This window comes from Oncorhynchus gorbuscha, linkage group LG11 (genome assembly GCF_021184085.1).
Source record: "Oncorhynchus gorbuscha isolate QuinsamMale2020 ecotype Even-year linkage group LG11, OgorEven_v1.0, whole genome shotgun sequence".
NCBI classification, from domain to species: Eukaryota; Metazoa; Chordata; class Actinopteri; order Salmoniformes; family Salmonidae; genus Oncorhynchus; species Oncorhynchus gorbuscha.
In genome coordinates, this window is record NC_060183.1 from 52,255,884 (window position 1) to 52,267,210 (window position 11,327).

At 46.4% G+C, this 11,327-nt stretch overlaps 1 protein-coding gene across 2 annotated transcripts; it reads left to right on the forward strand.

Moving 5' to 3' along the window:
* The first annotated feature begins 201 nt into the window (after positions 1–201).
* On the forward strand, positions 202–11,138 carry LOC124048899 (bile salt-activated lipase-like). Of its 2 annotated transcripts, XM_046370068.1 has the most exons (11): positions 202–313; positions 1,772–1,922; positions 2,094–2,213; positions 2,383–2,580; positions 2,871–3,001; positions 3,564–3,671; positions 3,770–3,884; positions 4,100–4,286; positions 4,610–4,810; positions 4,928–5,137; positions 10,803–11,138. In XM_046370068.1, exons 1-11 carry the CDS (start codon positions 248–250, stop codon positions 10,966–10,968), a joined length of 1,653 nt encoding a protein of 550 aa, XP_046226024.1. In that variant the 5' UTR covers positions 202–247; the 3' UTR covers positions 10,969–11,138. The 2 variants fall into 2 exon arrangements, with proteins under 2 accessions (XP_046226024.1, XP_046226025.1); XM_046370069.1 differs by lacking the exon at positions 3,564–3,671.
* The last annotated feature ends 189 nt before the right edge of the window (positions 11,139–11,327 follow it).

Sequence of the window (11,327 nt, forward strand, 5' to 3'; positions counted from 1 at the left end):
TATAGCCACTAGTATACAGGTTCATCTTGAATCAGTTGAAAAATAAACATTTCATCTACTGTACCAGAGCCCACCATGGAAGCTACTATGACAACGTCCCTCCCAACTTTATTTTTCTGTTACCATCTGTCTGGGTAGAGGGGAAGTCACTATGACTCAGGGTTATGGACATTGTGAAACCCTGGCTGGAACAGATGGGAGGGGTCTCCTGTATAAAAGGTGTGCTGACAGGTGTCTCTGGATCAGCATGATGAAGACACTGGGTGTTTTGGTTGCCTCTGCCCTGTTCCTGGGGACCGCCTCGGCCGCCACTGTAAGTCCATTTGAGTTTATTTGGTGTAATTAAAGATTTTGTCAATGTTTTTTTTCTGAAACCCAATTCCAAATATATTTGTTAATAATGTAGGTGTTTTAATGTAGCTAGAATGTTTTTGTTTTTTTACTATCTGTGGTTTTGATCCCCTTGTAGAGGTAATAATGATACAGTAGAAATATACAGTGAGCTTAAAGTATTGGAACAGTCACAAATGTTTTGTTTTGACACTACTCCAGCACTTTGGAAGTGATACAATGACTATGAGGATAAAGTGCAGTCTGTCAGCTTTAATTTGTGGGTATTTTCATCCATATCGGGTGAACCAATCAGAAATTACAGAGTCCCCCCATTTTAGGGGACCAAATTCACTTGTTGGGACAAATTCACTTGTGTGTTCAGGTAATAAAAAGTTCATTATTTGGTCCCATATTCATAGCATGCAATGACTACATCTAGCTTGTGACCATGAATTTGTTGGATGCATTTGCTGTTTTGATTGTGTTTCAGATTATTTTGTGGTAAATAATGTACTGTAATTTTTTGTCACTTTTATCAAAAATAAGAATAGAATATGTTTGTAAAAACTTCTACATTGATATGGATGCTACCATGATTACAGATCATCCTGAATGAGTCGTAAATAATGAGTGAGAAAGTTAGACTCACATGTCATACCCCCAAGACATGCTAACCTCTCATTTTACAATAACAGGCGAGGTTAGCAGAGCGGTGTATCTGTTCTTATCTATTCTTATTTACAATAAAAGTGACTCAAATGACAATACATTATTTACATTCATTTCTATGGGTCACAAAATAATCTGAAACACAACCAAAACAAACAGCTAATGCATCCCACAAATTTGTAGAGTCACAAGCTTGATTTAGTCATTGTGTGCTTTGATTATGGGACCAAATACTTTCTAATACTTTACTACACAAATAAGTGAATTTGTCATAATACCTTTGGTCCCCTAAAACACTCAAATTAAAGCTGCTATTAAAGATAGTCTGCACTTTAACCTCATAGGTATTATTTCAAATTCAAAGTGGTGTAGCACAGAGACAAAATATCCAAAAATGTGTACATTTCCCAATACTTTTGGAGATCACTGTAGTTTCACAAATAAAATAGGCTAAATATGAAATTGTTTATACTGATAAAGTAACCAATAGTGAAACACAAAGGGTTAAGAACTTCACCTGTATTTTTACTCGCACTGCAGGTTTTTGACATCTTTATCATCAACAGGTTGATAAGCAATGTGAATTCAACAGCTGAACACCTTTTTTGCAACAGTTCACTAATAAAACAAAATCAAAACAATGACACCACTACATGCATAAAACAACAACACTGAATACATTTGTGCATAATAAAAACAGTTTCACACTTGCATATATTACTGAATGAGTATTGAGTTGGTATCTGCCCTTTTGGGTGTGCATGTGTAGCTTGGAGTGGTGTACACTGAGGGAGGCATGGTGCAAGGGAAAAAAGTCAATTCTGATGGACTCCTCCGCACCATGGATGTCTTCAAAGGAATCCCCTACGCTGACAAGCCCGGCGTTTTTGAGAAGCCCAAGCGTCACCCTGGATGGGATGGTGGGTAAAAACATAATGCTTCCGATGTCCATAAGGCAAGGAAAACAATTTAGTAATACAGAAGCAGATTGTAAAATAAATATTTGACAGCCGTATTGGACCATATCAGACCTTAGCCTTCCTAACACTCATCTCAGTTGGCTGACTGATTCTCCTTGTGTCTCCTTCCAGGTGTTCTTAAGGCTACAGAGTTCAAGCCGAGGTGCATGCAGCTGAACTTGCTCCAGTCTGACACCCGTGGCCAAGAGGACTGCCTTTTCCTGAACATCTGGGTCCCTCAGGGCCTCAGTGGTATGTAACATATACCTGTGTCTTTCACCCGTACCTGTCACAAGAGTAGGATGTCTTTATCCACATATCAAAACATGATACAGTATGGTCTGCTGATGTTTAATAATACTAATAATAATATAACTATGGTGTAATTCTACAAATGTATTGAAATGTATCTCCTCCCTAGTTTCCACTGGGCTACCAGTCATGATTTGGATCTTTGGAGGTGGTTTCCTGGTTGGAGGCTCTATGGGCGCTAACTTCTTAGATAACTATCTGTACGACGGGGAGGAGATTGCAAACAGGGGCAAAGTCATTGTGGTGACTCTGGGTTACCGTGTGGGCACCCTCGGCTTCCTCAGCTCTGGAGATGCCAGTGGACCTGGTAGGTATCAACTAAGGCTTTGCCTGGCTAGCTATGTGGGTGGTGGGTGGGTGGCTTTGGTATGATCTGTGCCGCATCAGCTTATGCATGACATTGACCTTTTCTTCATGTAGTGATTCTCAGGTGACTGAGTCCACTATATGATAATACTGATTAAGAATACGGCGTTCTTCTAACCTTTAATCATCAACTCGCTGTCAGAAACTTTTGCCATTCGGTGAGAGCCAGATGTACAGTATGTTAGTAGGGAGAGTACTGCTGCTGGCTCACAGAGCGGTCTTCCATGGCAGGTAACTATGGTTTGTGGGACCAGCATGCTGCCATTGCCTGGGTGAATAGGAACATCCGTGCCTTCGGAGGAGACCCCAACAACATCACCGTCTTCGGAGAGTCTGCCGGCGCTGCTAGCGTCAGCTTCCAGGTGTGGGACTAAAAAGAGAACTAACAGTTTTAATGCAGAGCTTTCAGGGCAAAGGTAGTCATGTTGAAGTACAAAAAAGGCCAGTACAAGGATGTTTCTTCAGTCTCAATGTTATATACTCTTCATTATAATATCATTATTATTCAGTGTCTTCCTGTCATAAAACACAAGTTTACTGTCACAGTGTGTAGTTTCTGGTAACTCGTGTCTATGACATTAGCTTATTACATTTGATATGTTTAACAATGAGAACCGGGAGACTTCTGATACCTTATTCTGAACCATGATGTCCTGTACAGAGTGATGGTCAGCCGAGTTCCTGAGACCTCTGTGATCTAATAAACAGGGTGATAGAAAACACTTGTACTTTAGACCATTTTAAGTTGAGCCTTTTTAAATTGTTAGATACAGTATATGTAAGCATATAATGATTGTAAGTAAAGATACTGTAGGTAAGGATATGGCTTTCGGCATGGGTCCTCCCGTCCACAGTATTAACAGATTAGCAAATGCAAAAATGCAATGTACTAATTTGAGTTTGAATGTACTTTACACCACACAGACGCTTTCTCCCCATAACAAAGGGCTGATCCGCAGGGCCATCTCCCAGAGTGGCGTTGCTCTCTGCCCCTGGGCCATCAACCACAACCCTCGTGCCTTTGCAGAGATGGTATGTGTACTTCAGTAACATTGGTGGGGGGGGGGTATGAAACTGACAGAGATGCATGTTGGTTGTTAAAGGGTGGTCTCATCCTCCTCTCTCTTTAGGTTGCTGGGAAGGTGGGCTGCCCCATTGATGATCAGATGATGGCCTGCCTGAAGCTCATTGACGCTAAGGAGCTCACCCTTGCTGGTACCCTGTCCCTGGCTGTTTCTCCCTCCAGTGAGTATTCACTGAGGTTAAAATAAGGGGCTGTGGCACACTTTGAGAAAGATGCTAAGGAGGTTGTGGTTTGCATGCATTGATGCCTGTATAGATGAGCATTAGCCTGACGCTCACATATCTCCTCAGCCCACCATTTTACACAGGATTTTGGTGATGGCCATGTCCTACTCATAGCGTTAAAAGGTATATCTTTCTCTGCCTGCCTCCTCTAGCACCCATAGTGAACAACCTGGCCCTCTCCCCAGTGATCGATGGGGACTTCCTGCCTGATCACCCAGGGAAACTGTTCCACAACACTGCTGACATTGACTACCTTGCAGGGGTCAACAGCATGGATGCCCACCTATTCACTGGATTAGATATACCCGCCGTCAACAAGCCACTCGCTAACCTCCCTGTGTGAGTGACTTTGGGCTGATTGGTTACCCGGGAGGAGGAGGGTAGTCTGTTCAGTGTTGGCCATGTGCATTGTGTAGCTTAAATGGGACAGCAGATGTACCCACAAAGCATTTTATAGAAGCAACCAAGTCTACCTAACAAGTAGGAGTAGAATAAAACATGTATTCAAAAGAGTAAGTCGCTCTGGATAAGAGCGTCTGCTAAATGACTTAAATGTAAATGTAAATGAGTAAGGTTATCAGTTTGGGCAGGTCCCTAACACAGTTGGCTTAAGAAGGGGTTTTTAGATCTCTTGAGACTAATCTCTCGCTTTCTCACTGAAGGTCAGATGTGAAACTGCTCCTGGGTTCTTTGACTAAGAAGGGAGAGGCCTCTATCAATAGCGCTTTCGCAGAGTACACTGCAGACTGGGGCGATAAGCCCAGTCAGGAGACCATCAAGAAGACTGTTGTTATGATCGAGACTGACTACGTCTTCCTGGTTCCTACCCAGGCTGCTCTCTATCTGCACGCCTCCAATGCCCAGTGAGTCTACCTCCTTGTTACTCTAGCACAGCCCTTCTCCCCCAGTATGTGCTGCTTCCTATCCCAGCGTCACATATCGGATATCTAATCTTTCCCCCTCTCCATGCCCAATCCCAGATCGGCACGCACCTACTCCTACCTGTTCTCAGAGCCCAGCCGCATGTCCGGGATAGTTCTACCTTTCCCTAGCTGGATGGAGGCTGACCACGCTGAGGACCTGCAGTTTGTGTTCGGCAAGCCCTTCTCCACGCCCCTGGCATACTGGCCCAAGTACCGCAATGTCTCCAAATACTTTATCGCCTACTGGACCAACTTCGCCAGGACCGGGTAAGAAAGAGCTGCAGAGCAATCATATACAGTAATCACACCCTGTGGGGGATATATACACTGCTCAAAAAAAGAAATGGAACACTTAAACAACACAATGTAACTCCAAGTCAATCACAATTCTGTGAAATCAAACTGTCCACTTAGGAAGCAACACTGATTGACAATAAATTTTGCATACTGTTGTGCAAATGGAATAGAAAACGGGTGGAAATTATAGGCAATTAGCAAGACACCCCCAATAAAGGAGTGGTTCTGCAGGTGGTGACCACAGACCACTTCTCAGTTCCTATGCTTCCTGGCTGATGTTTTGATCACGTTTGAATGCTGACAGTGCTTTCACTCTAGTGGTAGCATGAGACGGAGTCTACAACCCACACAAGTGGCTCAGGTAGTGCAGCTCATCCAGGATGGCACATCAATGCGAGCTGTGGCAAGAAGGTTTGCTATGTCTGTCAGTGTAGTGTCCAGAGCATGGAGGCGCTACCAGGAGACAGGCCAGTACATCAGGAGACGTGGAGGAGGCCGTAGGAGGGCAACAACCCAGCAGCAGGACCACTACCTCCGCCTTTGTGCAAGGTGGAGCACTGCCAGAGCCCTGCAAAATGACCTGCAGCAGGCCACAAATGTGCATGCGTCTGCTAAAATGGTCAGAAACAGACTCCATGAGGGTGGTATGAGGGCCCGACGTCCACAGGTGGGGGTTGTGTTTACAGCACAACACCGTGCAGGACGTTTGGCATTTGCCAGAGAACACCAAGATTGGCAAATTCGCCACTGGCGCCCTGTGCTCTTCACAGATGAAAGCAGGTTCACACTGAGCACATGTGACAGACGTGACAGAGTCTGGAGACGCCGTGGGGAACGTTCTGCTGCCTGCAACATCCTCCAGCATGACCGGTTTGGCAGTGGGTCAGTCATGGTGTGGGGTGGCATTTCTTTGGGGGGCCGCACAGCCCTCCATGTGCTCGCCAGAGGTAGCCTGACTGCCATTAGGGAACCGAGATGAGATTCTCAGACCCCTTGTGAGACCATATCCTGGTGCCCTGGGTTCCTCCTAATGCAAGACAATGCTAGACCTCATGTGGCTGGAGTGTGTCATCAGTTCCTGCAAGAGGAAGGCATTGATGCTATGGACTGGCCGCCCGTTCCCCAGACCTGAATCCAATTGAGCACATTTGGGACATCATGTCTCACTCCATCCACCAACGCCACGTTGCACCACAGACTGTCCAGGAGTTGGCGGATGCTTTAGTCCAGGTCTGGGAGGAGATCCCTCAGGAGACCATCCGCCACCTCATCAGGAGCATGCCCAGGCGTTGTAGAGAGGTCATACAGGCACGTGGAGGCCACACACACTACTGAGCCTCATTTTGACTTGTTTTAAGGACATGACATCAAAGTTGGATCAGCCTGTAGTGTGGTTTTCCACTTTAATTTTGAGTATGACTCCAAATCCAGACCTCCATGGGTTGATAAATTTGATTTCCATTGATCATTTTTGTGTGATTTTGTTGTCAGCACATTCAACTATGTAAAGAAAAAAGTATTTAATAAGAATATTTCATTCATTCAGATCTAGGATGTGTTATTTTAGTGTTCCCTTTATTTTTTTGAGCAGTGTATATATATACATACAGTATCAGCCAACCTGTGGGCACACCTACTCATATACATTGTAGAATAATAGTGCGGACATTAAAAGTCTGTATTAACACATATGGAATCATGTAGTAACCAAGAAAGTGTTAAACAAATAAACATAGATTTTAGATTCTTCAAAGTAGAATCCTTTGCCTTGATGACAGCTTTGCACACTCTTGGTATTCTCTCAACCAGCTTCACCTGGAATGCTTTTCCAACAGTTCCCACATATGCTGAGCACTTGTTGGCTGCTTTTCCTTTACTCTGCGGTCCAACTCATCCAAATAATCTCAGTTGGGTTGAGGTTGGGTGATTGTGGAGGCCAGGTCATCTGATGCAGCACTCCATCCCTCTCCTTGGTCAAATAGCCCTTACACATGATAGTGCCAATAAGCGCAAACCAGATGGGATGGCGTATCGCTGCAGAATGCTGTGGTAGCCATGCTGGTTAAGTGTGCCTTGAATTCTAAATAAATCACTGACAGTGTCACCAGCAAAGCACCCCCAAACATCACACTTCCTCCTCCGTGCTTCACGGTGGGAACCATTACATTTACATTTAAGTCATTTAGCAGACGCTCTTATCCAGAGCGACTTACAAATTGGTGCAATCACCTTATGACATCCAGTGGGACAGTCACTTACAATAGTGCATCTAAAACTTAGGGGGGGTGGGGTGAGAGGGATTACTTAACCTATCCTAGGTATTCCTTAAAGAGGTGGGGTTTCAGGTGTCTCCGGAAGGTGGTGATTGACTCCGCTGTCCTGGCGTCGTGAGGGAGTTTGTTCCACCATTGGGGGGCCAGGGCAGCGAACAGTTTTGACTGGGCTGAGCGGGAGCTGTACTTCCTCAGTGGTAGGGAGGCGAGCAGGCCAGAGGTGGATGAACGCAGTGCCCTTGTTTGGGTGTAGGGCCTGATCAGAGCCTGGAGGTACTGAGGTGCCGTTCCCCTCACAGCTCCGTAGGCAAGCACCATGGTCTTGTAGCGGATGCGAGCTTCAACTGGAAGCCAGTGGAGAGAACGGAGGAGCGGGGTGACGTGAGAGAACTTGGGAAGGTTGAACACCAGACGGGCTGCGGCGTTCTGGATGAGTTGAAGGGGTTTAATGGCACAGGCAGGGAGCCCAGCCAACAGCGAGTTGCAGTAATCCAGACGGGAGATGACAAGTGCCTGGATTAGGACCTGCGCCGCTTCCTGTGTGAGGCAGGGTCGTACTCTGCGGATGTTGTAGAGCATGAACCTACAGGAACGGGCCACCGCCTTGATGTTAGTTGAGAACGACAGGGTGTTGTCCAGGATCACGCCAAGGTTCTTGGCGCTCTGGGAGGAGGACACAATGGAGTTGTCAACCGTGATGGCGAGATCATGGAACGGGCAGTCCTTCCCCGGGAGGAAGAGCAGCTCCGTCTTGCCGAGGTTCAGCTTGAGGTGGTGATCCGTCATCCACACTGATATGTCTGCCAGACATGCAGAGATGCGATTCGCCACCTGGTCATCAGAAGGAGGAAAGGAGAAGATTAATTGTGTGTCGTCTGCATAGCAATGATAAGAGAGACCATGTGAGGTTATGACAGAGCCAAGTGACTTGGTGTATAGCGAGAATAGGAGAGGGCCAAGAACAGAGCCCTGGGGGACACCAGTGGTGAGAGCGCGTGGTGAGGAGACAGATTCTCGCCACGCCACCTGGTAGGAGCGACCTGTCAGGTAGGACGCAATCCAAGCGTGGGCCGCGCCGGAGATGCCCAACTCGGAGAGGGTGGTGGAGAGGAGGATCTGATGGTTCACAGTATCGAAGGCAGCCGATAGATCTAGAAGGATGAGAGCAGAGGAGAGAGAGTTAGCTTTAGCAGTGCGGAGCGCCTCCGTGATACAGAGGAGAGCAGTCTCAGTTGAGTGACTAGTCTTGAAACCTGACTGATTTGGATCAAGAAGGTCATTCAGAGAGAGATAGCGGGAGAGCTGGCCAAGGACGGCACGTTCAAGAGTTTTGGAGAGAAAAGAAAGAAGGGATACTGGTCTGTAATTGTTGACATCGGAGGGATCGAGTGTAGGTTTTTTCAGAAGGGGTGCAACTCTCGCTCTCTTGAAGACGGAAGGGACGTAGCCAACGGTCAGGGATGAGTTGATGAGCGAGGTGAGGTAAGGGAGAAGGTCTCCGGAAATGGTCTGGAGAAGAGAGGAGGGGATAGGGTCGAGCGGGCAGGTTGTTGGGCGGCCGGCCGTCACAAGACGCGAGATTTCATCTGGAGAGAGGGGAGAAAGAGGTCAGAGCACAGGGTAGGGCAGTGTGAGCAGAACCAGCGGTGTCGTTTGACTTAGCAAACGAGGATCGGATGTCGTCGACCTTCTTTTCAAAATGGTTGACGAAGTCATCTGCAGAGAGGGAGGAGGGGGGGAGGGGGCGGAGGATTCAGGAGGGAGGAGAAGGTGGCAAAGAGCTTCCTAGGGTTGGAAGCAGAAGCTTGGAATTTAGCGTGGTAGAAAGTGGCTTTAGCAGCAGAGACAGAGGAGGAAAATGTAGAGAGGAGGGAGTGAAAGGATGCCAGGTCCGCAGGGAGGCGAGTTTTCCTCCATTTCCGCTCGGCTGCCCGGAGCCCTGTTCTGTGAGCTCGCAATGAGTCATCGAGCCACGGAGCGGGAGGGGAGGACCGAGCCGGCCTGGAGGATAGGGGACATAGAGAGTCAAGGGATGCAGAGAGGGAGGAGAGGAGGGTTGAGGAGGCAGAATCAGGAGATAGGTGGGAGAAGGTTTGTGCGGAGGGAAGAGATGATAGGATGGAAGAGGAGAGAGTAGCGGGGGAGAGAGAGCGAAGGTTGGGACGGCGCGATACCATCCGAGTAGGGGCAGTGTGGGAGGTGTTGGATGAGAGCGAGAGGGAAAAGGATACAAGGCAGTGGTCGGAGACTTGGAGGGGAGTTGCAATGAGGTTAGTGGAAGAACAGCATCTAGTAAAGATGAGGTCGAGCGTATTGCCTGCCTTGTGAGTAGGGGGGAAGGTGAGAGGGTGAGGTCAAAAGAGGAGAGGAGTGGAAAGAAGGAGGCAGAGAGGAAAGAGTCAAAGGTAGACGTGGGGAGGTTAAAGTCGCCCAGAACTGTGAGAGGTGAGCCGTCCTCAGGAAAGGAGCTTATCAAGGCATCAAGCTCATTGATGAACTCTCCGAGGGAACCTGGAGGGCGATAAATGATAAGGATGTTAAGCTTGAAAGGGCTAGTAACTGTGACAGCATGGAATTCAAAGGAGGCGATAGACAGGTGGGTAAGGGGAGAAAGAGAGAATGACCACTTGGGAGAGATGAGAGATGAGGATCCCGGTGCCACCACCCCGCTGACCAGAGATCATCTGTTCACCTACTCTGCGTCTCACAAACACACAGCGGTTGGAACCAAAACTCTCAAATTTGGACTGATCAGACCAAAGCACAGATCTCGACCGGTCTAATGTCCATTGGTCGTGTTTCTTGTCCCAGGCAAGTTTCTTCTTATTATTGGTGTTCTTTAGTAGTGGTTTCTTTGCAGCAATTTGACCGTTAAGGCCATATTCACGCGGTCTCCTCTGAACAGTTGATGTCGAGATGTGTTTGTTACTCTGAAGCATTTATTTGGGCTGCAATTTCTGAGGCTGGTAACTCTATTGAACGTATCCTCTGCAGCAGAGGTAACTCTGGGTCTTCCTTTCCTGTAGCGGTCCTCGTGAGAGCTAGTTTCATCATAGCACTTGATTTTTTGTTGTTGAAGAATATCAAATTTGTTTAACTCTTTTTAGTTTACTGCATGACTCCATATGTGTTATTTCATAGTTTTGATATCTTTACTATTATTCTACAATGTAGAAACAGTCAAAATAAAGAAACTCTTGAATGAGTAGGTGTGTCCAAACGTTTGAGTGTGTGTGTGGCAATTTAAAAGAAAATACCATTTCAAGTTCTAAAATGATATTATCCTCACAGAAAACGATGATAAATCGAATGTTCTCACCATTATGTTTTTCTTACCATCCTCAACCCCTTTCCCACCACAGAGACCCCAACAAGGGGGAGTCCAATGTGCCTGTAACCTGGCCTGCATACACGACCTCTGGGCAAAAGTACCTGGAGATCAACGCCAAAATGAACAGGAACTCCGTCCATGAGAAGATGAGGGTGCGCTTTGTGAACTGGTGGTCTAACACCCTTCCCTCCATCTGAGGTAGTTCTCACTGAGCACAGGCTCCCTGATGCATAATTGACATCATGCTACATTCACAGCTGTACAGATTGGTCTTGTTATGTCACAAATAAATGCAAGGCTACTAGTACCACCAGATGGATTTCTGATTGTAACCATTTTTTCTTCATAAGTAAATTAATGCAATTAAGAAGTCTTCCCTGTTGTCTGTTTTTAATACTGTCCAGTCACCAGTGAAAGGTGTTTTTGTTTGTATTTATCAAGAAATGGTCGTATATGTACATTATAAACTCCTTACTGTTATATATATATATATATATCAAAGACCGATGGTGATAGAAATAGTAGCATGTTGGGGTATACCTATTCACCCAAATTG